The 25,872-nt window shown below is 41.3% G+C and overlaps 1 protein-coding gene across 1 annotated transcript in view; it reads left to right on the forward strand.

The window, feature by feature from the left end:
- LOC144684851 (low-density lipoprotein receptor-related protein 5-like) overlaps positions 1–25,872 on the forward strand; it is a 226,903-nt gene that overhangs the window by 20,604 nt on the left and 180,427 nt on the right. Inside the window, exon 2 of the mRNA XM_078549165.1 lies at positions 23,770–24,163. Within this exon, the coding sequence (XP_078405291.1) occupies positions 23,770–24,163 (394 nt within the window). The remainder of the gene's footprint in view (positions 1–23,769; positions 24,164–25,872) is intronic.

Genomic DNA, 25,872 nt, shown 5'->3' on the forward strand with positions numbered 1-25,872 from the left:
AGGTCATGGAAGGAGCTGTGAAAGATGCTATATAAATGCATGCTCTTCCTTTTCTAGAGTTGACTTGAACACTAGAAATGATAAAAAAAAGTCTGATTCAGCAGCAAAGTGAGTAATGGGTGAAGAGTTTGTGTTCTTTTAAACCTGCTATAGGTTAAATACATTCATTGATAAATATTTGTCTACAGAACAACAGTGATTGCATGTTAAAAATAATCCACTAGTTATAAAGCGCTTTAGGATATCCTGTGGATGTGATGAGGGCCTATTTAAATGCAGATTCTTTGTGTGATGGTTTTGTGCTCCTGGCAGCTTCCTAGAACAATGCCAGCTGGGTGTGTTGAGAGGTGCTTTTAGAGGTATGAAGCTGTGTTATTTGTGCAGCTGGGGAAATGGGTGCAGCTATGGGAAAACTGCATGTTTTGTGAGCCCTTAAGGTGAGAAGAAGGAGGTTGAGAAAACTTGCCAAAGCAGCTGCTATAAAATAAAAAAATAACTTGGTATTTGATGTTCAGACTTTTCTATTGACTCAACTGAGAAAATCTTTTATTTTTAAATGGGAGGATAGATAGAAGTTAAGCTTTTCATGGAAGATTAAGTAAACATTGGCTTTCCTTGACATTGTGACACCGTATTCAACAAATTACACAACCAACAAATAATCTTTATTGGCAGTTTTTTTGCCTACATGACAACAAGGCACTGAAAAAAATTATTACCACAAATAAATGTATTTTTAATTGGTTTTAATACCTAAAAAGTGACTGGCTAATGAAAGAAATATCGATAACTGTTAAGGCTTTGGTATTTGTGTCCAGGTCATTAACAGAATGCTGTCATTATTGCCCTTTGATTCACAATCATGAGGAAAAGTATCCCTTTTCCTGCAGATATATTATCCAGGTGAAAAGACAGTTGAGACTCTTTAGCTTGAGGTGCATGGTTGAAGAAACTTTTTTTCTATGCTTCTGTATTCAGATAAATGGAGAATAAAGGATTGAGAGCAACAGTTCAGGGCTGAGAGGCCACCATGACACAGGGGTCTGAGTTTTAAGTGTGAGTAGATTATGAAGTGCGCTATATGGTTTATTTTGCTACAGGCATCTTCTGGTTTGGTTTATTCAGTTGAGATGAATTTGAGTGAAGTATTTGTAGCATTAGTTTGAACTGTTGATATTTTGGGGGTCTGTGCAAGGTCAATTAAAGTATCATCAATGGGAAAAGCAACCCATGCTTCTCAAACTACGGCTTTGGTCTAAATTAGAATCAATGTGTTATTTCTGCAAATGCAAACAGATTCTTTCTTTTATTATTTTATATTTCTGCCAGTTTCAGTGAATTGCCTTTTTAAGATATTTATTTGCTGGAAGTTTGCTTTAAGCCTTGTCCCATGACCAGAACACACTGAACGATCGACAGAAGTTTGATTTTTATGGCAAAGTCAAAGTTAATCATATTGTCTGAAAAGTCTGAACGTCAAATGCCAAGTTATTATTTTATTTTATGGCAGCTGCTTTGGCAAGTTTTCTCAACCTCCTCCTCACCTTAAAGGCTCACAAAACATGCAGTTTTGATGGATTGGAACATATTTGCTGACCTTGAGCAGTTTAACAATTCAATTCTAATTAAACAGGCCGCAAATATTTTGATGTTAATTTTGTACTTCTAACTGGTGCCACATTGGAGGCCAGTTTCCTTGGGAATATTAGCTAAAGCAGCCATATATACTTTAGAATTATTCTGCTCCAATTAATTCTTTTCAGCTATTTAGGTAGATTAAAAATTCTTAGCAGCGTGATTTGAAAGTACTTCTTGTAAGCTTATCTGAAAATGTTTTCAGAAACACCAAATGTGATGTAGCCATTTATACGGCAACACATGCTCAAATTGTTTTTCTGAATATTTTTGAAGTTTTCTTCTTGAATCAGTGTTGTGAAGTCTATAATGGTCCTTGTTTTTAAAATTGGTCTGTCTTCCGTCTGGGTAGTTGTCTGAGGGGAAAAAGTAACCTGTGAGGATGCCAACAAATACATCTGGGGAGAGCAAGCCAGGGTACTTGAAAAAGAACAGGATAATTATATAGCATTTTCTTAGAGATTGGTAACCATTGAATTATGTAACTAACCAGGGATAGTGCATGGCACGTGGAGGAACATTAATGTGAGATGCCTTCTGAGAAAGTTGCAGTAGAGAGAGCTGGCACGTATAAGGCTACAAATTAAGTGCAGGTCCAAGGTTAAGGGCAGACACAATTAATAGAGAAAATCATATTGGAACCAGTCCAGACACAATGCAAGTTAGTTTTAAGGAGGCAGTAAGCAGTTTAAGAGACTCTGATTGGTGCCAAAAGGGAAAACCTCCCACAAAAAAAAAATGCTTGATGTTTGTATGATGGGTTATGGCTTTAGGAAACTGACATTAATAGTTGCAATACAAAGCATACATGCACTCCTGTTGATGGGCAAGAAAGGTCTATCTTGCTCTGGACAGTTTGGCATTCACTTTGCAAATTATGTTCCTGATTTTTCAGTAGGAAATATAAGGATGATTTTTGTGAAGAAACTACCTGAATCCCTGGGAAAAAAGATTGTAAACGTTCACATGGCTTGCCTGGACAAAATAAGATGTTCCGAAAACATTTGAAAGGCAGTTCTGTTATCTTGGGCAGCATCATTACTCTGATTATTAGCAATGATGCTCCCACAGTCCGAGAACTGCATATTGGTTGGTTATAATACTTCAAAAAAAATTTTTATTTAGAGTCATAGAGGTCTACTGCACAGAAAAAGGCCCTTTGGCCCATCAAGTCTGCGCTGGTCAAACAAATACCTAATTATTCTAATCCCATTTTCTAGCACTAGGCCCATAGCCTTGTATGCCATGGCATCGCAAGTGCACATCCAAATATTTCTTAAATGTTATGAGGATTTCTGCCTCTACCACCCTTTCAGGCAGTGAGTCCCAGATTCCCACCACCCTCGGTGAAAAAATTCTTCCTCACATCCTCTCTAAACCTCCTGCCCCTTACCTTAAATCTATGCCCCCTGGTTATTGATCCCTCCACCAAGGGGAAAAGTTCCTTCCTGCCTACCTTATCTATGCCCCTCATAATTTTATACGCCTCAATCATGTCCCTCCTCAATCTCCTCTGCTCCAGGGAAAATAACCCCAGTCTATCCAATCTCTCCTCATAACTAAAGCTCTCCAGCCCAGGCAACATCCTGGTAAATCTCCTCTGCACTCTCTCTGGTGCAATCACATCCTTCCTATAATGCGAATTCCAGAACTGCACACAATACTCTAGCTGTGGCCTAACCAGCATTTTATACAGTTCCAGCATAACCTCCCTGCTCTTATATTCTATGCCTTGGCTAATAAAGGCAAGTATCCCATATGCCTTTTTAACCACCTTATCTACCTGTCCCGCTACCTTAAGGGATCGGTGGACATGCACACCAAGGTCCCTCTGATCCTTGGCACTTCCCAGGGCCCTACCATTTAGCATGTATTCCTGTGCCTTGTTTGTCCTGCCCAAGTGCATCACCTCACACTTATCCAGGTTAAATTCCATTTGCCACTGATCAGCCCATCTGACCAACCTGTCTATATCCTCCTATAATCTAAGGCTATCTTCCTCACTATTTACCACTCCACCAATTTTCATATCATCCGCGAACTTACTGATCAGCCATCCTACATTCAAGTCTAAATCGTTTATATATAGCACAAACAGCAAGGGACCCAACACCGATCCCTGTGGAACCCCACTGGACACAGGCAACCAGACACAAAAACACCCCTCGGCCATCACCCTCTGCTTCCTGCCACTCAGCCAATTCTGGATCCAATTTGCCAAATGGCCTTGGATCCCACGGGCTCTTACCTTCGTTATCAGTCTCCCATGTGGGACCTTATCAAAAGCCTTGCTGAAATCCAAGTAGACTACGTCAAATGCATTTCCCTCATCTACACACCTGGTCACCTCTTCACAAAATTCAATCAAATTGGTCAGACATGACCTCCCCTTAACAAAACCATGCTGACTGTCCTTGATTAATCCCTGCATCTCCAAGTGTAGATTAATCCTGTCCCTCAGAATTGCTTCCAATAGTTTCTCCACCACTCCGGTTTAACTGACTGACCTGTAGTTCCCTGGTTTATCCCTTCCACTCCTCTTGAATAACGGTACCACATTGGCTGTCCTCCAGTCCTCTGGCACCTCTCCTGTGGCCAGAGAAGTTTTGAAAATTATTGCCAGTGCCCTTGCTACCTCCTCCCTTGCCTCACTCAACAGCCTGGGATACATTTCATCTGGGCCTGGAGATTTATCTACTTTTAAGCCTGCCAGACCACTTAGAACCTCCTCCCTTTCTATGCTAATTTCTTTAAATATATCACAGTCCTTCTGCCTGATTTCCATACCCATGTCGTCCCCCTCACTTGTGAACACCGACACAAAGTAATCATTTAGAACCCTACCTACGCCTTCCAGCTCCACACACAAATTACCACTATGGTCCTTAATGGGCCCTACCCTTTCCCTAGTTATCCTCTTACTCTTAATTTAGTTGTAAATTAACTTTGGATTCTCCTTTATTTTACCTGCCAATGTTTTCTCATGCTGTCTTTTTGCTCTCCTAATTTCCTTTTTAAGTCATTCCCCCCCCCCCCCCCCACACACACACACACACACACACACACACATTCTATACTCCTCTCGAGCTTCCGTTGTTTTGAGCCCTTGGTTTTTGTCATAAGCCTCTTTTTTTTTCTCTTTATCCAATCCTGTATATCCCTCGACATCCAGGGTTCCCTGGATTTGTTGGTCACACGCTTTTGTCTTTACTGGAATATGTTTGCCCTGTACTATCCCTGTTTCCTTCTTGAATGAGTTCCACTGCTCTGACGCAGATTTACCTAAAAGTAGCTGCTCCCAGTCCACTCTGGTCAAATCATATCTGATCTTATTAAAATCGGCCTTCCCCCAATTTTTAGAACTCTGATTTCTGGCCCATTCTTGTCCTTTTCCATAACAACCTTGAATCTAATGGAGCTATGATCGCTATCTGCAAAAGGCTCCTCCACTGATACCTCTACCACTTGCCCGGCTTCATTCCCTAAAATTAAGTCCAGGACCGACCCCTCTCTTGTAGGACCTTCTACGTACTGGCTTTAAATGCATCCAGGATTTAAGAATTCCGCTTCCTCTAAACCTATCACACTATGACTAACCCAGTTAATGTTGGGGAAGTTGAAATCCCCCACTTTTATTACCCTATTATTTTTACACTTCTCTGAAATTTGCCTACATAGCTGTTCTTCTATTTCTCTCTGACTGTTTGGGGACCTATAGTACACTCCCAGCAATGTAATTGCTCCTTTTTTTTTGTTTTTCAGTTCTACCCATATGGCTTCTTTTGAGGAGCCTTCTAAGATGTCATCCCTCCTTACTGCTGTAATTTATTCCTTGATCAATATTGCGATACCCCGTTGTCTTTTACCTCCTTCCCTGTCTCGCCTGAAGACCCTATATCCTGGAATATTGAGCTGCCAATCCTGCCCCTCTCTCAGCCATGTCTCTGTGATGGCAATGACATCATACTTCCATGTGTTAATTTGTGCTCTCAACTGAACTGCCTTATTTGTCAGACTCCTTACATTAAAATAAATATCATCCAACCTTGCCAAACTCTCTTGTGCCTTAACTGGCCTATAATTTCTATGCTTTCCAGACTCACTTGCTCTCTCTCTTCCAATTTTGGTTGTGCATCTCCCCCTGCTGAACCTCGTCTCAGGATCCCATCCCCCTGCCAAGTTAGTTTAAACCCTCCCCAACAGCACTAGCAAACCTCTCCGCAAGGATGTTGGTCCCGTTCCAGTTCAGGTGCCACCTGTCCGCCTTGTACAGGTCCCACCGCTCCCAGAAATCTAAAACCCTCCCTCCTACACCATCTCTCCAGCCACGTATTCATCTGGACTAACCTCCTATTTCTATACTCACTAGCGCGTGGCACTGGAAGTAATCCAGAGATTACTACCTTTTGAGGTCCTATTTGAAAATTCCCTTCTGTTTCTGCTATCAACCCCATTTATGACTGGTACAGAGGCTCATCAAAATAAAACAAATTTCATCATAGGTATGTTACTTTTGTTTGAAAGGTTTTTTTTGTTAGATTTTCTCCCTTTTTGTTGCTCCTTCCCTTTTTGAACTATTTGACCCAGTGGAACCAGTGGCAGATGTACATACATTTCCCAGGTTGTACCAGTGTCCCTTCTAGTAAAGTGATATATTTTCCTGTCCTGATTGCAAACAATACTCAAACATCTAACCTTTTAAGCTTATACTATTCTTTTCATTCCTATTTGATTGAGATCCTCAAAATTTCTATGAGTTAAAAAACAACACTGAATCTTTTTGAGTACATTTCTACCCAGAATTAAGAAATCTGTTGCTATACAACCACTGGTGCCACATTTGTTTATGTAACACCTTCTTTTGTAAAGTTAAATGGGATGATCTCTAAATTGTCGGATTGCTTGTCTGACATCCAGTGTTGGTGTGCAGAAACTTCCTTCAACTGAGTATTGGGAAGACCCAAACCATTGTCTTTAATCCCCACCACAAACTCCACATCCTTGCCACCGACTCCATCCCACTGACAACTGTCTGAAGCCCTAACTGACCGTTCACAGCCTTTGTCATATTTAACCCCAAGGTGAGCTTCTGATCACGTTTCTGCACCATCACCAATTGGTAACTGGATTTACCAATTCTAAAGCTGTCATGGCTGACCTCCCATCTTCCATAAACTTGGAACTTGTTTAAACTCCTGCGGCCTGAACCTTAACTCACACCAAGTCGGGTTCATGCATGACTCCCGTGCTTATCGGCGTACACTGGCTCCCAGTGTGGCAATGCCTGAATCTTATTATTTTCATTCCTGTTTTCAAATCCCTCCATGGCCTCACTCTTCCATATTTCTATACTTCCTCCAACTCTGCAATCCTCTGAGATTTCTGTGCTTTTCTGATTCTGGCCTCTTGTGCATCCCCTATTTTAAATACCCCACCATTAGTGGCTTTGCTTTCAGTTGCCAAGGCTCTATGCCCTGGAATTCCCTCCTTAAGCCTGCACACCTCTCTACCTCTCTTTCCTCCTTTACGAAACTCCTTAAAACCTACCTCTTTGACCATGTTTTCGGTCATCTGTCTTAATACCTCCTGAATTCAGCTGTGATATGAAGAAGCAAAGGTCATGGACTATTTTCTATTTTTCCCCTGTCTTCTCTCTCTTTACCCCACATCACAAGCTCGTATGCTGAGTCAATTTGCTGCATCCTTGGCACATTGTGCTGATTGTTAGGAAGAGGAGGAAGGTCATCTCTATCAGAAAATGTATATTCCTGTATAATGAACAGTCATTTAAGCCTTTTGTGATTTTGTTTTGTCCCTGAGCCATTTGGCATAAAAATCATGTACTTTCGTAGTGTGTTTCTGAATAAAATTTTGCACATGGTTATTTGTTGTTCCAAGTTGCAGAATATTTACAGAGATATACGTTGATACTTAGAGGAGCCTGCTAATAGATTATGCACACAATGGGATCAGTGCATTATCGCAGATGTTATTGTGGAACCAAAAGAAAGTGTTCTTGAAGGAGTTTATTATGTAACAAAAATAACAGTCTCCAAATAGTTAATGTCTCCTTCATTATTAGGTATTCCTGAGTTCCTATTGGCCTTCTAGGAGTCGATGAAGAGTACGCTGCTTAGGGGGATTGACTGTGAAACTCTGAATTCCATGTCTAACCAAGAGTTATAGACACAGGCTAGGTTTCAGGGTATTACTCCCAGAATTGTGCTGTTAGTAATCATTGAACAGATGTCTTATGGTGTCCGCTGAATGACAGCCCCATATAAGGTTTGGTCAGCAATAGATTAGACAAAGGACAACGGCATCCAGTTTCATAGCCAAAATCTTGGTCAGTGTTTTGTAATCTTGCTGAGTGGGGATACGGATCTTTAGAAAAATATAGAGTGGAATCTTTGCTTTTTTTATGTGCTAATTTGACTGAGGCAGCCTTGTGGAGTTCATCTCATCATTGTGATGATCCTTCAACCAGCGAAAGAACTTTTATTTCTAAAGTATCAGTTTAGGGAGTTGGACCTTGTAGGATATAGGTGGATAAACATTGTTTTTTTTAATTCATTCATGGGATGTGTGTGTCACTGGCTCGGCCAACATTTATTGCCCATCCCTAATTGCCTTTGAGAAGGTGGTGATGAGCTGTCTTCTTGAACCGCTGCAATTCATGTGGTGTAGGTGTGCCCACAATGCTGTTAGGAAGGGAGTTCCAGGATTTTGACCCAGCGACAATGAAGGAATGGCAATATATTTCCAAGTCAGGATGGTGAGTGGTTTGGAGGGGAACTTCCAGGTTGTGGTGTGCTAAAGGCTTTCCCAGATTTGAGGCTTCACATTTCTTCTTTAACTGAGACTTGGTAGTTTTGTGATTGAACCTTGGTTGGTTGGTTAGTTGGTTGGTTGGTTGGTTAGGTGGGGGTGGGGGTGGTGGCACGGGATGGAGGTTGACTTTTGCTCTTCTATTGGTCTAGGTTCAGAAAAAATGCTTTAGAGCCCATTAGCCCTCTGCCCAATTTGCTACAGTTGGGGAATTTGCAGATATATTTGTCTCTGGGTAGGGGCTTCCACACTTTGTATGACAAGCTTGTTGCCAGCCTAGGTCAGCTTCTCAACAAAGAGCATATTGTGCTGTCCAGTAACTGATTGATTGATTGAATTTCTATTTCATCCAGCATGATCTGTTTCACTGCCTCTGAATGAAATATCTTCTCCAAATGCACTCAAAAAAAACCCCCTGCAATGTAAGCTGTCCTCTTGGGGACTGTAACACAGTACAACAGGAGAAGAGCGCGCAACCACCACTTGCAGCAAATTGTGAGAGGGCTGGCTTAAGGTAACACATTGTATATAACTGTATTCATGCCTAGTCCACAAATTCCACACTGCTGGGAGAGATGAATGCTGGAGGAGTTAAAACCAGAGGGTACAATACTGTACATGTTCTGTTCTTACTACTTAATATTTCTATGCAGCAGTTTGATTGATTAACAGCTCTTACACATTGCTGATCTGAGCCTTTGCCTGCCAGGCCTATCCACTGTGGAGCAGACTCACCAATCCTGCCAACCCCTTACTCCCCATCCCCCACTCCTGCTCCCAACACCTAACCTCCATGACATGCAGGCTAGCACAGCTGACACTTCTAACTGCAAGATAATGCATTCCTTTGCTGTGGCAGAGACTGCAAGCATATGGGTGAAAAACATGAAACAAATATTAGTGAGGATGTGTATGGGCTCTACTTGGAATGGTGGAAATGTGAGGTATTCTGGAGCCCATACCTGGTTGAGCCCACGTGACCAGGCATTATTTATGGGATAATTAGTATGCTAAATTAGCCAATTCTTGGGGGTAACCACCAAATTAGACTGCTTTCCTACCCCCCACCCCGTAATAACTCACTGATCCTAGTGTGTGCATAACCTGTTAATAGGCTCCCCTAAATACCATTGTATATCTTTGTAAATATTCTGCAATTTGGAATAATAAATAGCCATGTGCGACATCTATTACAATCCACCTTAATGACTTGGATTAAGAGATCGCAAATGTATGGTAGCTAATTTTGCTGATGATTCTGTAGGCCGCCCTTCCCTCATGACAGTATGCTCCCAGGTTCGTAGGTTTACTCTTGATATCAGTGGCCCAGATTAAAATCCCACTCAACCACACTTGGCAAGTTTGAATAAAATCTTGATCTTTTTTGGCTCATTGGCAAATTCTTATACTTACAACCGTTACTAGCTCTGGTTGTTGAGAGCCTTATCCGAGAACAGAGCAAGAGGGATGATCAGCCCTTTGCCTGTGCCTCCAAGTGGTGGATCAGACCACTTCTGAGCTAGCCAGCTTGTCCCTCGTGCGCTGCAGATTTTTTATCATGTCTGCTTCGACTTCTGGCTACTTGTGTATGAGTCTCGCTTACACGGCCGGTCCTCCCTGACTGGCATCTGGCCTGGAGGTGGGGAGAAGGTGTGTGGGTAGCATCTCCACTGCAACTGGTTGGCTCCACTGGGCTTGGTCGCCCACTTCCCCTTTTACTGTTACTATTGGCCGCAGCCTTGCTCAGAGAGAAACCTGCTCCACATTACCACATATGTCTGGTGCCTGTATCTTCGATCCGTTTCTTTTCCGAAGCTCAACCACTCCTTCCTATTTTAAATCTCTGTTCCCAGTTTTCAGCCCCTGACAACCATCACAAGATGGTTTGCACAAGTTATAATTAAATTTCCTCTGTTACAGCAATCTTCTGAACTTTACCCTTAACCCCGATGTTGACCTCTAATTGTAAGGTTACTCTGTTAGTCATCATCTCTATTTAAAACACACCGTTAGACAGAACATGATTAGGTTTAAACACTCCGTTACATATTGTATGCTGTACTTACAGCATTCCACCCTTTTAAAACTTTTTACACTTCGTGGAATAAGACTTAAACCACCAACTGCCTCTTCTCCAGCTGTTGCTGCCTCCACCACTTTTGTTGTTCTTCCCGACGCATCCCGCGCTTAGTACAAATTATCAGCACGGTTACATATATCACAATTACCAATTGTACAACCACTAATACACGTGAAATAATTCTGATCTATGGGTGCATTTGTGTACATTCAGTCCCCTATCTCTCAGTCTGTTATACCATGTTGGCTTCCCAGGCTCTCAGTGCCTTTGTTTATTTTCATGGCTTACTGTTCTAGTTGATAGAACACTTCCTTGGATGCTTACACTCCATCCCACAGTTTATGGAGGTGTTCTGGTCCGGGTGGGATATCATAAACAAAACGTTCAATGTACTGGCGGAGATCACCCACTGTTCTATTTTGAATGTCCAGCTGGGTTTGGTTATGATGCTTGATCGCCAACAATGTTCGCTCTCCAACAGTCACGTCAGTGGACAGAATCAAACAGAAAGTGGATACATTTATGGAGCACGAGAGATTACCAATTTCATACATCAGTTTGATAGTAGTTACACCATATTCCCCTTTGCCTACATAGGATGCCATTGTTTCTTGATGGTCTGCTCACTGGGCAACCAGCATGCACCTCATATCAGTTTGATTGAACCCACATTCACTCCTATTATTTCCCCTAACCTTCAGATGATCGGGACCGATTATTATCACACCCCTACCCTCATCACACCCTGCAACGCGGTTCCCACTGTCCTGTCTTCCCAGGCAACCGCTACAAACGAGGGCAGTGAACGATAGCGAACGTGTATAGAACCTTCTATTTTTCCTATATTCTCTACTTGGTATACTGGCAAAGGGTTCTCACCGTGTGGAATCACTGGTAAACTCAGAACCAACCCTATCATCATTCCCCTTTTCTCTCCCTCGCATGTCACCTGTGTTGGCCACACTCGTGCTAACCTCCGCACCTGGCAAGTGGTGAGATCGTTTCGGTATTTTTGTAAGATTTCTAAATTCCTGTTACCTCTCCCCTGTGGATCTGTCCCATATTTTCCCTCATTTGCTCTATTAACCAGGACCCATACAGGAAACGTGCATCATTCTGGGCCGCCTCCTTTTGAAGTGTTTTGGTTTTCCTTCATCAGGTTATTGATGGTCCTTGCATGCTCCTCTAGGTTGCCTAACATTTCCAGTAAGCGCAACATTACTATCCCATTCTCATGCACTCCCTTTCCTACAACTGCGTTTTCTTCCTTTTTCCTTTTCATCTGTTCATCCAACCCTTCTAGTTGTTCCTCCATTCCTTCAGTGTCCACACTATTTATCATTGATGTTCCGGAGTTAATTATTCCCAGTCCCATCTCCATCATGCTGCACTTCATGCGCCCATTCTTCCCTTGATACCACCTCTTCCATGTCCCCTTTTCTGGAGGTTTCATAAAGGACCAGGACCCTTCCCTCATCGTTGCATGTATCAAAGTTGCCCACAGTTCCCTAGTCTTTCCTGGTTGTCGTTTCCTTTAATGACGCCTCCTAATAGGTGGAGAAGGAGAGGCGTCTCTTTTAGCTTGGCGTTGGACATGTCGACGTCTTTGCCCACCCCTTCTCAGAGTCTGGGGTAGTCTTTCCTGTCTCTTGTCATCCTCCTTTTCCTTCATTTCTTCCCTCGATTGACTGTCCACCTCTTCCCAGACTAGGGGGCTTATCGAGGGGTTGGGTTTCTCTTTATTTGTACTATTGTCTACCTTTCCTCTCTCTCAGGGCTGACCATGGGTACTCGTTTCATTTGGTTAATATAGAACCATTTAACTCGTTCGGGTAATCGGATAGCACAGACCACGGGGCTAGCCTTGTCCACAATGTTGTATTGTCCCTTTCATACAAGGGCTCGAAAGCTCCCACCCTTGTATAATTCCTTACCTGATCCCCGATGTCCCATTCCTGAGCTCTAATCTGCATCAGCAATAATTTATTTTGCTGGCGTCCACTCCCGATATTGGTAGCCACTTGTTCATGCAGCAATTGTAACTGATACCACAAATTCTGAGTAAATTTATGTTTGGTCACTTCTTGTACCTGTTTGGGGCTCGTTTGGGGCTTTGCAATCCCTCTTAAAGTGCCCCTTTTCCCCACAATTATAATATTCTCCTTGGGTCCCTGTAAATCCACTCCCGGTCCCTCCTTGTCTCCAAGGTTTTGCGCGCCCCCCCCCCCCGCCCCGCTTCACGCACTTTCCTTTTTAGCTTCTGTTCCACTCCCATTTTTTTTCTATTACATTGCCTCCTTTCGAAGCGCAGGGTAATTTTCCGGCCTCAGTGTTGGTGGCCACTTCAGGATCGAAGTCCTGGAATGCCGCCTGTAAATATGGGAGTGAATGGGCAATGGATCAGGGCCTGCCCATCCAGGTCAATCCGGTTCCCCCGATCCCCAGGGGCTGGAACCCGGTATGCTGCCCACAGTCTGTCGGCGTATGAGTTCAGGGACTCTGTCGGTCCCTGCTGAACCTTCCCTGAATGCCCTGTTGGGTCCCCTTGCGTGTTTCCCAGGGCTGTCAGCACTTCCGTTTGGAGTTCGGGGTATAATCTCTCTCCCTATTTGGACCTCGTGGGGAGTGCGGCGAAGAAGCTACTTCTGAATGTAAACAAATGTACCCTCTTCTATCTGCCATCTAACCCATGGAGAACTGCTGTTTGGTCTATTTCCTGGAAATGCCCATATGGATCCTTCCCAAAGTCCAGCTTAGGGATGTTTTCTGCTATCCCCCTTACCCCCGACCAGTTAAATGGCACTACAGACTCTCGCTCCACTGCTCCGGGATGCCCGTCTGCTCCCGGAGGGGCATGACGCCTCTGCACCATGGGGGCCAATGGAGGATGCTCTGAAGGAACGTGGGGCGGGGATCAGCCTTCCGGTTGTCCTGTGTCCTGTCTGCTGTCGCCCTCCTCCAACTCCCCTCCGCTATTGTCTACCCTTCCTCCCATGGCACACACTATTCCCTTTGTTTTGCCAAGGTCTTCTTTAGCCTGCGGAGTTTGTCCTATGATCTCCCCTGTGATACTCACCCTTCTGCATTTCTCCCACCAAACACTGGTATGCTACCTTCAGATTGGCACACTGACCCTCTGTCATTTCTGTTCTACAACGCTGGTCGTGTGCTTCGTTTGCCCAGATGTCACACTGACGATGGTTATTCACATATTGACTTTCCACATACTGCAGTTGGCTGCACCATTTAACTTTGTCTGCCTTGTACTTTTCCAAATCCTTCTGTCTTCCTTTCTGTTCTAGTTCTAATTCCTGTAATAGTCTCTTTATTACCGCGCCCTTCTCCTCCACCCTTTTCTCCAATGTCTCTACGCCTTCCCACAGCAGTTCCTCTTTCTGGTGATAGGTCATCAGCCAGATGGCTTTCTCAACCTTACCCCGCTGTGTGGAGTCCGAGTCCACTCTCCTGCTGCTAAAACGGGGTCCTTAATATTTTTTCCATTTTTTTCCTTAGATGCTTTCCTATCCGGTCCGTCATTGACAGTTCCCCTGACTTAGCCATGTCTCTACCTTCAACCTCCTGGCTGGCTTACCAATCCTGTAGGCCGTCTTTTCTTCTGACAGTACCTTCCCAGGTTCATAGGTTTACTCCTGATATCAGTGGCCCAAAGTCAAATCCCGCTCAACCACAACAGACAAGTTTGAATAACCTTGATCTTTATTGGCTCACTGGCAAATTTTTATACTGACAGTCGTTACTAGTTCTGGTTGTCGGGAGCCTTATCTGAGAACAGAGCAAGAGGGATGATCATTGCATTGCCTCCATCTCCAAGTGGTGGGTCAGACCATTTCTGAGCTAGCCAGCTTGCCCCTCGTGCACGCTGCAGATTTTTTAATCATGTCTGCTTTGACTTCTGGTTATGTGTGTACGTGACTTGAGTCTCGCTTATGCAGTCAGGGTCCTCCCTGACTGGTATCTGGCCTGGGATGGGGGAAGGTGCATGGGTAGAGTTTCCACCACAACTGGTTGGCTTCGTTGGACTTGGTCGCCCACTTCACCTTTTACCGATTATTATTGGCTGCCTTACTCAGAGAGAAACCTGCTCCACATTACCATATATGTCTGGTGCCCGTATTTTCTATCCATTTCTTTTCCAAAGTTCTACCACTCCTTCCTCTTTAAATCTCTGTTCCCAGTTTTCAGCCCCAGACAACCATCACAAGATGGTTTGCACAAGTTATAATTACATTTTCTCTATCATAGCAATCTTCTGAACTTTACCCATAACCCTGATGTTGGCCCCTAATCGTAAGGTTAGTCTGTTAGTTATCAGCTCTTATTTGAAACACACTGTTAGACAGAACATGATTTGGTTCAAACACGCCGTTACATACTATATGCTGTGTGTACAACACCAAGATAGGTAGGAAAGTAAGTTCTGTAGAAGAGTCATATTGGACACGAGACGTTCACTCTGTTTCTCTCTCCACAGATGCTGCCAGACCGGCTGAGTTTTTCCAGCACTTCTGTGTTTATTTCAAATCTTGAGCATTTGCAGTATTTGGCTTTTATTTTACATAAAGAGACATAAGTTAAGTGAGTGGGCAAAAGTTCCGTAAATGGAGTATAATGTGGGAAAATGTGAACTTGTCCACTTGGGTAGGAAAAATAGAAAAGCTGTATACTATTTAAATTGAGAGAGATCTGGGTGTCCTGGTACATGAATTACAAAAAGTTAGTATGCAGATACAGCAAGTGTTTAGGAAGGCATGTAGAATGTTGGCAGTTCTTGCAAGAAGAATGGAATGTAAAAGTAGGGAGGTTTTACTGCAGTTGCACAGGGCCCTGGTGAGACCACACCTGGAGCACTGTGTACAGCTTTGGTCTCCTTATTTGAAAAAGCATATAATTGCGTTAGAAGCAGTTCAGAGAAGGTTCACTCGACTCATTCTTGAGATGAAGGGCTTTATTATGAAGAATGGTTGGACAGGTTAGGTCTGTATCCATTGGAATTCGAAGAATGAGAGGTGATCTTGTTGAAACATTAGATCATGAGGGGACATGATAGGGTTGGATGTGTCCCCTTGTGGGGGAGACTAGAACTAGGGAACATAGTTGAAGCATAAGAGGTCTCCCTTTTAAGATGGAGATGAGGAGAAATTTTTTTGTCTCAGGCAGTCGTTAGCCTGTGGAATTCTCTTCCCCAGAAAACAGGAAGGCTGAGTCATTGAATTTATTCAAGGTTGAGTGAGATAGATTTTTGATAGACAAGAGAGTCAAAGGTTATGGGGGCAGATGGCAAAGTGGAGTTGAGATCACAATCAGATCAGCCATGATCTTGAATGGCAGAACAGGCTTGAAGGGCTGAATGACCTACTCCTGCTCCTAATTCCTATAATCATGTTTTTTTTTCTTGCCTAATTTTATTAATGTGACCATAATCACAATTGATTTACTCTGTTAATTTGCATGCTTGCTGATGTCAACATTTTTTTGAGAGGTTTCTTGGCAGCAATTAACACTTATGATTAAAAGGCTACTTAGACTGGAATGGACATAATTTAAGGTTTTGTGGCGAGTTTCACAGTTTTTCAATGGTGAGCCAGACAGTGAATTATCTTTTCGCTAATGGTGGAATGGCACAGTTCGGAGAGCAGCCTTTGGATATAATAGTGCATCTGCCCCTTGCCCAAAGTTGCAGAACCACTTGCATCTAAAAAAACAGTTTTTGCTATTAATGTAATCATTATTGTAATAAATTCTAACCTAATCACTGGCAAGGGCGTGGTAACCTTTAAAGTTGTTGTGTTAGATGAGCAGAAGTGGTACTATGGAAGATCTCAAACTGTCACTGTTGATTTGTGCTTCCTTTTGTGTAGACTTGCCTACAAATAGTTGTTGTTGATGTTCTGTCAGATTTTCTGCAAGTAAAAGGTTCTTGAACTTAACATCCAAGGCACAGCACAGGACTTTAAATTGCTGGTGTTGTAAGGATAGGCACTGAATATGAAGAGATTTGCAATAGCAGTAATATTGGAAAGTTTTACATTGAGTAGACTAAAAGGCTACAAAGCCCAGATTTATCATGCAACATGAACATTGCTGAATATAAATCTATATTCATTGTTGGATCATGACTGATTAATGCATTTGTCCACTATATTACAGGGGTTATAATTTACTTTAAATGGTAACACTTCTGCCAAAATAGCAGAGGATATTGTACATTGTGGAATGTTGCTCTGCTAATATCTGCAACAGCAATCTCTATAGAGAGCAGAGTATACAAAATGTGCGGAGATGAAGCTTGATTTAACGATTGATTTTCAACCTACTGCATTGAAGGTTTTCTACATCTTTACCTTTAGTTTATACACAGATCTATCTTGTTCCCAGGAATTTCGAACCATAAGCTATTCAGCTTTACTTTGCCTTGGACCTCTTAAATGTTGAAATCTATTACTAGGTTTTCTCTTATTAACAATAAAACTCTTAATTTTAAAATTAATTTGAATAGATGTGTGGGAGTACCTGATATTTCCACAACTGGTACTCAATTACATTGTTCTGGTAACTTCCTTAATGTGAAATGTTTAGAAGTAGTGCAGTCCAGATTAGTTTATGGCCTTTGAAGTACTCTTTATACCTGTTTTTAAAAAATATGTATTGTTCCAACTTTTCATTGGAGTCTTGGTCGTGCAGTGGCCTCCAGTAATGATGCCAGTTGTTAATGTGCTTCATGTCCTTAAGGCATGATTAAACGTATACAAGGTCTGTGATATCATTAGTGCAAATATATTGGAAAATAATCTGCAGTTGAGCATGTCAGCGAGTCACTGGGGTGCTGAGTTTTTTGTCTAAAATCTCAGTTTTTCTTGGTGGTCTGGATGGCTGTGGAAATTTTGTGAAACTACTTGTTGGAATATCCCCATTTTCCACCTTTTTTTTGTAGCGAGGATTCGGTAAGATAAATTTATGAGTTTAGAGACCTTGATTCACATTCAGCTCGGACAGTTCATTAGTGTAAGATTTCTTCTGTCTGAAAACTATGCTCAAAATTATAAGTTCTGACAGTTTGTTTAGTTCCCACTAAACAAGAGAGTGCATAACAAAAACACTCTAGCATTTAATTCTCAAACTTGATATTATCTGGCAAATGCTGAGCTAAAAGGATAGAAATGTTTATGTTACTTAGACCTGAACTCAAAATGGAGAAAAATAAGTCATTTTATTTTCCCTCTAAGTTAGTTAATAAGACTCTTTTTATGAATCTGACTTTAAAATGCACGTTTTTTGCACTGTAGTGTATTCAATATTGCATTTCCTCTATTAACTGTTACTGATGATCTGCAATGTTTAAGATCCTAATTGTTGCTTAAATAAAAGACATTTAACAATAAGGCTCTTTTTATTTAAAAAAAAGCTAGGATGTCCATAAGCTGCTACACATTGTAGAGAAACCAACCTTCCCCTGAAGCAGCCCTGGTTGTAAAGCAGTCAGTCCTTAGTTAGTTCGATTTCTTGGTTGCATCAGAAGTTTATTGCGTGCAAAAAGCCTCATAGTATGAAACTCTGAAATTTTTATTTCATAAGTAGCTTTATGGTATCTCTATTCAATCTGTAATTCAACTGACAGCACTATCTCGCAAACTGTAGAGTCATGAACAGGCCATGAAAATTCTGTTTTAGCCAGCAGTGAGTTATTATCGAGCTTTGACCAAAAATAGATCTATTGGTTGTGTGCAGTGGGCCTCATAACATTTTTAGGTTATATATTCTGCCGAAGGGCCATGAAGGCTCGAAACGTTAACTGATTTCTTCTCCGCCGATGCTGCCAGACCTGCTGAGTTTTTCCAGGTAATTCTGTTTTTGTTGTGCCATATTAAGTTATAGGTTGTACCTGAAGAGTTGATTGAATCATATAATTAATGAAATATCCAGTTACAAAACTAAATAGCTCTACAACTCTTTAAATACTGTTAGAACCTAACTGTCACAACACTTCGCGCCCATTCTTGGCAGGTTATGTCTTAGTCTTTCACTGGCTCAGAAGGTGCTTGGACTGCAAAAATGGATCGCTCGGCAATCTTCAGCAAATGGTTTCAGCTGTAAAAAATTTTAAAAAGCACATTACCTACAGATTAATTGTCATCTTTAACCAACCGTCCAATTTATAAAAACGTGTATTATTCTGTAAACACAGATTTGATATCTTGGTCAGGAGTTTACTTCCTTCTGGTAGAAGGCCCTCATAGTCAACTTGTTCACAGGTGGATTTTTACCACTTGTAGTGTAATACCCATTTTATGTCAGAATAGTGATTGCTGGGGATTCTGAGTCTTGATAAACATGAACTGTTTTTAATCAAAATGCACCCATTTATGCTCTGTTTGGTTTTATGTTCGGCCTTGCTACTACTGTTGGGCACCTACGCAGTTTTAGTAGGATATATGTTGCTCCTATGCTGTAATTCTCATCCTGTTAGGCATAGCTTTTAATCATGTTAGTTTTTAAAAATGGTGGATCCCAGATTTTAAAATGGACTGAAGTAGCTGCTGACACTTTTTTGCCTCTTTTAACCTAACTTGGCAGATGGGAAATCCTTGGGATTGAATGGACTGACCGTTTTACACCCTGCCCAATATGTCTTCAATGGAAAGTAAAATGGGGTGGAGTGTAAAACCAGCCTTACATACAATTTCATCCCTTTCCCCATGGATGGATTAAGTCAGAATTGCCCGTTTAGTTACAAGCTGTCTTTCATCACAAGTTACATACAACATGAAGAAATCATTTAGCCTATTTTTGCTCATCCATCCAGAAAGATTTTACAGTCTCCTGGTCCACACCGCTTATCACACATTTAATTACACAAGAACACAAAAAATAGAAGCGGGAGTAGGCCATTTGGCCCCTTGAGCCTGCTCTGCTGTTTGATAAGATCATGGCTGAACTGATTGTGGCCTCAACTCTATTTTCCTGTATACCTCCGATAACCTTCAGCTCCCTTGTCAATCAAGAATCTATCTAATTCGGCCTTAAAAATACTCAGTGACTCTGCCTCCACTGCTCCCTGGGAAAGAGAAGTCCACAGACTAACGACCCTGTGAGAGAAAAAAATTCTCCTCACCTCTGTTTTAAATTGGAGACCCCTTATTTTCAAACTCTGTCCCCTAGTTCTTGTCTCTCCCACAAAGGGAAACATGCTCTTAACATCCACCCTGTTAGTTCCGCTTAGGATCTTATATGTTTCCATAAGATCATCTCTCATTCTTCTGACTCCAATGGATACAGGCCGGATCTGTCCACTTTTTCCTCAAAAGACAACCCCTTCATCCCAGAAATCAATCAAGTGAATCTTCTCTGAACTGCTTCTAATGCAATTATATCCTTTCTTAAGTAAGGAGACCAAAACTCTACACAATACTCTAGATGCAGTCTCGCTGGGGCCCTGTACAACTGTAGTAACACCTCCCGACTTTTATGCTGTATTCCCCTTGTAATAAACACCAACATTCCATTTGCCTTCCTAATACCTGCTGTACCTGCATACTAACTTCTTGTGATTCATGTACCAGGACATTCACCCTCTGTACCATAGAATTCTGCAGTCTCTTTCCCTTTTAAATAATATACTGCTTTTCTATTCTTCCTGTCAAAGTGGACAAGTACACATTTTCCCACATTATACTCCATTTGCCAGATTATTTCTTAAAGGATTTCAGATTTTGCTTCCTATTGTAGATAAATTGTTGTACAGGATAAATAAACATCCTGACATCAACTCTACATTTGCCTTTTATTAGCTAGCACCTGTGCCTTGGTTTCATTTTAAGTAGTGATATGAATTTACTTTTTCAGCGTTGTTTAACACCTCTTCATCTCCATTCAAGACTAAAAAGCCCAGGTCTCTCGAGTCTTTTCTTATAATTACTAGCGATCAATCTTGGTGCTCTTTTTTGAATGCTTCTGTGGCTTGAATGTTTCCATCTGTGTTGGCGACTAGAGCTAGATGCTGTACAGCAATTGTGGTCTAATCAGAGCATAATGCGGTTTCAACATGACCTCTTTTGACAATTTTACGTACCTGGTTTGGATCTTTTTCAACTTCATCCATGACTATTTAGGTGCTTAGGAACTAGAGTAGCCCATTTAGCCCCTCGTACCCTGTTCTGCCATTTAGTGAGATCATGGCGAATCTGTGACCTAACTCCATATACCTGCCTTTGCTCCTTATCCTTTCAAATTTTGGTGACCAGAAATCTATTGATCTCAGATTTAAAATGAACAATTGGCCCAGCATCGACTGCTGTTTGCGCAAGAGAGTTCAAAACTGCTGTCATCCTTTACATGTAGAAATATTCCCTAACTTCACTCCTGAAAGGCACGGTGCTAATTTTTAAAAACTATTCCCTCTCTATCTACCCAACCTGACCCTCTTTAAAATCTTGAAAACTTCTGTCAAATCCCTTATCCTTCTAAATTCCAGAAAATATACAAAAGTTTGTGTCACCTCTCCTCATAATTTAACTCCTGGTGTCCAGGTATCATTTTGGTAAACCTACGCTGTAATCCCTCCAAAGCCAATATAATTTTCCTAAAGCATTTTGCCCAGAACTGCTCACAGTACTCCAGCTGTGATCTAATTAGGGCTTTATATAGCTGTAGCATGACATGTAATATTTCATACTCTAACCCCCTAGAAAAATAAGGTAAGCATTCCTTTAGCCTTTTTGATTTATGTTTGTATCTGTCCATGAAACGTTAATGATCTATGTACGTGGACACCACAGTCTCTTTGACCGTCACTGCTTTTGCTTTTCGTCATTTAAAAGTAGTCTGATCTATCCTTCTTAGATCCAAAGTGAATAACTTCAAATTTGCCAATATTGAAGTCTATTTGCCACAGTTTTGCCTAATATCTCTGTCATTTATTGCTTCCATCTATACTACTACAATGTCGTCTGTCTTGGTGTCATTGGCAAACTTGACAATTGGCTCTCTTACCCTGACATTTTAGTAATTGATAAATACTTGAGGCCCCAACACAGATTCATGCATCACATCACTAATCACATCCAGCCAGTTAGTGTACCTGCCCATTATCCCTACTCTGTCTCCTACCACTTGGCCAATTTCTTGACTATGTCACTAATTTGCCTTTAGTTCCATGAGCTCCAACTTTAACCAACAGTCTCTTATGAGGGACTTAACCAAATGCCTTCTGGAAGTCCATATAAATCACATCTATGGACAATCCCCTGTGCACTATTACAATCAGGCTCTTTAGGCACAGCCTTACAAATCTATGCTGCTCTCTCTAATCAGCTGAAAGTTTTCAAGGTGCTTGGTCACTCTGTCCTTAATTATAAACTTGAATGTCTGTTGTCGGGATTAGATGCTGGTCTAATTGGTCTGTCATTCCCTGGTTTTCCCCTATCTTCTTAAATAGTAGAATGCAATTTTCCAATCTAAAGGAATGGTTCCGAAATTGAGAGAACTTTAAGAACCTATTTGCTTTAAAACCCTAGATTGGAAACCACCTGGCCCTGGGGATTTGACACTCTTAAGTGCCATTGTTTTCTTCATTACTGTTAATTTTCTTACATTAATTATGGTGAGTTCCTGAATTTGATTCAAAATTAGTTTCCTTAGGGTGTCTGGCATGCTGTCCTCTTCCTCCACTGCAAATGCTGATGCACAGTCATTATTCCAACATGCCCATTTCCTTTTTTTATGATAACCTCAATTGTCAATTTTTAAGGAGCCCACATTGATCTTGACCATTCTCTTTTTTTTCCTGGTACAATTATAAAAGGTTTTGTGTTGGTTTTGAAATCCCTGCTAAGTTTCTTTTCATACTCCCTTTTGTAGCTCTTGCCATCTGCTTTGTCAACTTGCCATTCCCTGTGTCTTTCCTTTTCACCAGGATCTATGCTTTTTTTTTTGCATTTTTGTATGCATTTTCTTTTAGTTTTATGTTACCCATTAATGACTGAAGAGGTAGGGGATATGTTTTTTGTAAAGAGCTCTTGCCCTTTGATGCAGGACAAGTTTATAAACCATGGTGAATTATTTTTTTTAACACCTCCCTATGTCTTTTAACCATTTGCCCAGGTTTACCCAGTTTACTGTGGACAGTCTCTGTTCTGTCCTGTTGAAATCAGCCTTATCTAAATCTAGAATCATAGCTGTTTCACATTTCTTCCTTTCAAACACAACATTGAATTCAATCATATTATGGTCATTATTAGATAAATGGTTACGTACCATTCGGCTGTTTACTAAATCTGGCTCATTACTCATTATTAGATTTAATAATGCAATATTTGTTCCTACAAATTCATCACCAGTTAAAATGTTCTTTCATTCTACAACTGCCTTCTCAAATTAAAAGGGCTCTAATAGTTTGGAATCCCTTGCAAATTTGACAGGTTTTCACTTAGCTCTTGAATCCAAGTCATGGAATCTGTTACTTGTTACAGATAGATAAAGCTAATTTCTGATTACCATACTGTTGCTACAGTCTATTTGAGATGCAGGAAAGGAACTGTTATAAAGCATTATCCCTTTGTTTACTAAGATGTTGACATTTAATTTTGACATTTTTGAAGAAATTAGCTGAATTTCAAAGGGGAACATACCCTTATGGCCCCTGAATCTGCTAGTGCTCATCATTCTTTTTCATTGTTACATATACAGATGATTGACCTTGCCCTGGGGTTTCTGCTAGCTTGCAGTGTTTCTTTTTCTCAGTGTAATTTTCCCAAAATCGGCCAAACCGCCATCAAAGATTGAAAAATTAAAATGCGAATTACATTCACCATAAATTAAGTTTCTTTTTGATCTTTTGAGCTGGCTTGAGGGGCCATATGGTCAACTCCTGCTCCAGCTTCCTGTGTTTCTTGGTAGATTTGGGATGTGTAAAGGTGCAGCAACTTCTTATGCTGTACGATGCGAGCATGTTTTGATGTCGCTTTAAGATTATGTTGGGGGGACAGGGGGAGTGTGTACTGAATGCAGATAAGTTGCATCACCTGCAAGGAAAGAAAATTGGCGGCTGGATTACTGTACGTTGTTTTCCCTTGCTCCTGGACGGAAAATGACTGCAATCTTATGTTTGGTCTTAAAAGGATAGAGCGGGGGGGGGGACGACTGTCAAGATGTGGTGATAATTTTTTTTTTAATTGCCTGGTAACTAACTGTATTTTCTTGTTTCTCCATAGCATCACCTCTGCTGCTTTTCGCTAATAGGCGGGACGTCAGATTGGTAGATGCAGAAACAGTGAGACCTGAATCTACTGTAGTAGTTAGTGGTTTGGAGGATGCAGCTGCAGTTGACTTTTTGTATTCTGAAGGTGCGATTTATTGGACTGACGTGAGTGAAGAAGCCATTAAACAAACATACGTGAACCTAACTGGGAATGTGCAGAAAGTGATCATCTCTGGTCTCGTTTCACCAGATGGATTAGCTTGTGACTGGTTAGGCAAGAAGCTCTATTGGACAGACTCTGAAACTAATCGGATAGAGGTTGCCAATCTCAATGGAATGTCTCGAAAGGTCCTTTTCTGGCAGGATCTTGATCAACCAAGAGCTATTGCACTTGATCCACAGCATGGGTAAGTGTTTCATTTTTGCCTTGCTTTTTAATTTTGAGAGTTAAACACTTTGTGATTTTTGAATTTGGCATGAGAATTGAAATTTGATACATATTTCCCTGGTGCCACAACCTTTTCAAAGGTATTATGTCTCTTTTCTGCAACTGAACAGATGTTTACACTTAACCAAAAATGCTATGGTATGCACTCATGGACAATCCAACCTCCAACAAAAGCTAAATTGAACGTGGAAATAAAGGACAATATTGTTATTCACCCCCCCACCCCGCCTTTTTTAGAAGTCTGTTTCTCTTTCACTGATCTCCATATACCACTGGAATAGATCAGGAATGTCTTAATTTTCAGCGTGATTGCACTGCAGCTATCTGGAATTTAATTTCAATTTATTTTTCTACAAGGCACATTTTGTGAGAAGAGAAGTTGATTTAAAAAGTCAATAATTAATTAATTTGGAATGTCGCAAATTTGGAGGTTTGATGGTTTCTAAGGATCATGTATATTTTTTCTGATGTAAAAAATAAATGAGCTGTGCTCTGGCAATATTGTAAGCTGACCTGTCACAGCCTCTCTTTGCAACTTGTGAATTGTGGATGTAGGATGCATTTGGTTGTTAGTCTGTTAACATGGTAGAGTTTGGGAAGGCATGTGTTCCCATTGGACCATAAGTCATCATGAAGGAATATTTTCAAAATACAAAGGGAAAATATTGGGAAAAGATTTTTTGTTTTAAAAATTATTGCTTTTCCCAGCCCTTGCCTTTTCTTTATTCACAGAATTGTTACCGTGTAGAAGGAGGCCATTCAGCCCATCGTGTCTGCACCGGCTCTCTGAGCATTTTAACTTGGTGCCAATCTCCTACCTTTTCCCTGTAAATATGCACATTATTTCTATTTAGATAATCATCCAATGTCCTCTTGAATGCCTCAATTAAACCTGCCTCCTCCACACTTCCAGACAGTGCATTCCAAACCCTAACTACTTGCTGTGTGAAAACATTTTTTCTCACCTCACATTTGCTTCTTTTGCAAAACACTTTAAAACTGAACCCTCTGGTTCTCCATTCATTTACGAGCAGGAACAGTTTCTCCCTGTCTACTCTGTCCAGGCCCCTCACTATTTTGAAAACTTCTATCAATTCTCCTCTTAGCCTTCCCCTCCCCAAAGAAAACAGTCCCAACTTTTCCAATCTTTCCTCATAACTGAAGTGTCTCATCCCTGGAACCATTCTCGTAAACCTCTTCTGCACTCTCTCCAATGCATTTACATCCTTACTATAGTATGGCACCCAGAAGTGTACACAATACTCCAGCTGAGGTCTAACCAGTGTCTTATATAAGTTCATCATAACCTCCCTGCTCTTGTGCTCTATGCCCCTGTTAATGAAGCTTAGAGTACTGTATGCTTTAGAGACAGCTCTCTACCTGTCCTGTCACCTTTAATGACTTATGTACATATACACCCAGGTCTCTCTGCTCCTGCACACCCCTTAGAATAGTACCCTTTATTTTATACTGTCTCTCCATATTCTTTGTCCCAAAGTGTATCACCTTACACTTCTCTGCATTGAACTTCATCTGCCACCTATCTGCCCACTCCACCAATGTGTCAATGTCCTTTTGAAGTTCTACGCTATCCTCCTCACAGTTTACAATTCTCCCAAGTTTCGTGACATTCGCAAACTTTGAAATTATCCCCTGCACACCACAAGA

The sequence above is a fragment of the Cetorhinus maximus genome, chromosome 9, assembly GCF_964194155.1.
Source record: "Cetorhinus maximus chromosome 9, sCetMax3.hap1.1, whole genome shotgun sequence".
In the NCBI taxonomy this organism is placed as follows: domain Eukaryota; kingdom Metazoa; phylum Chordata; class Chondrichthyes; order Lamniformes; family Cetorhinidae; genus Cetorhinus; species Cetorhinus maximus.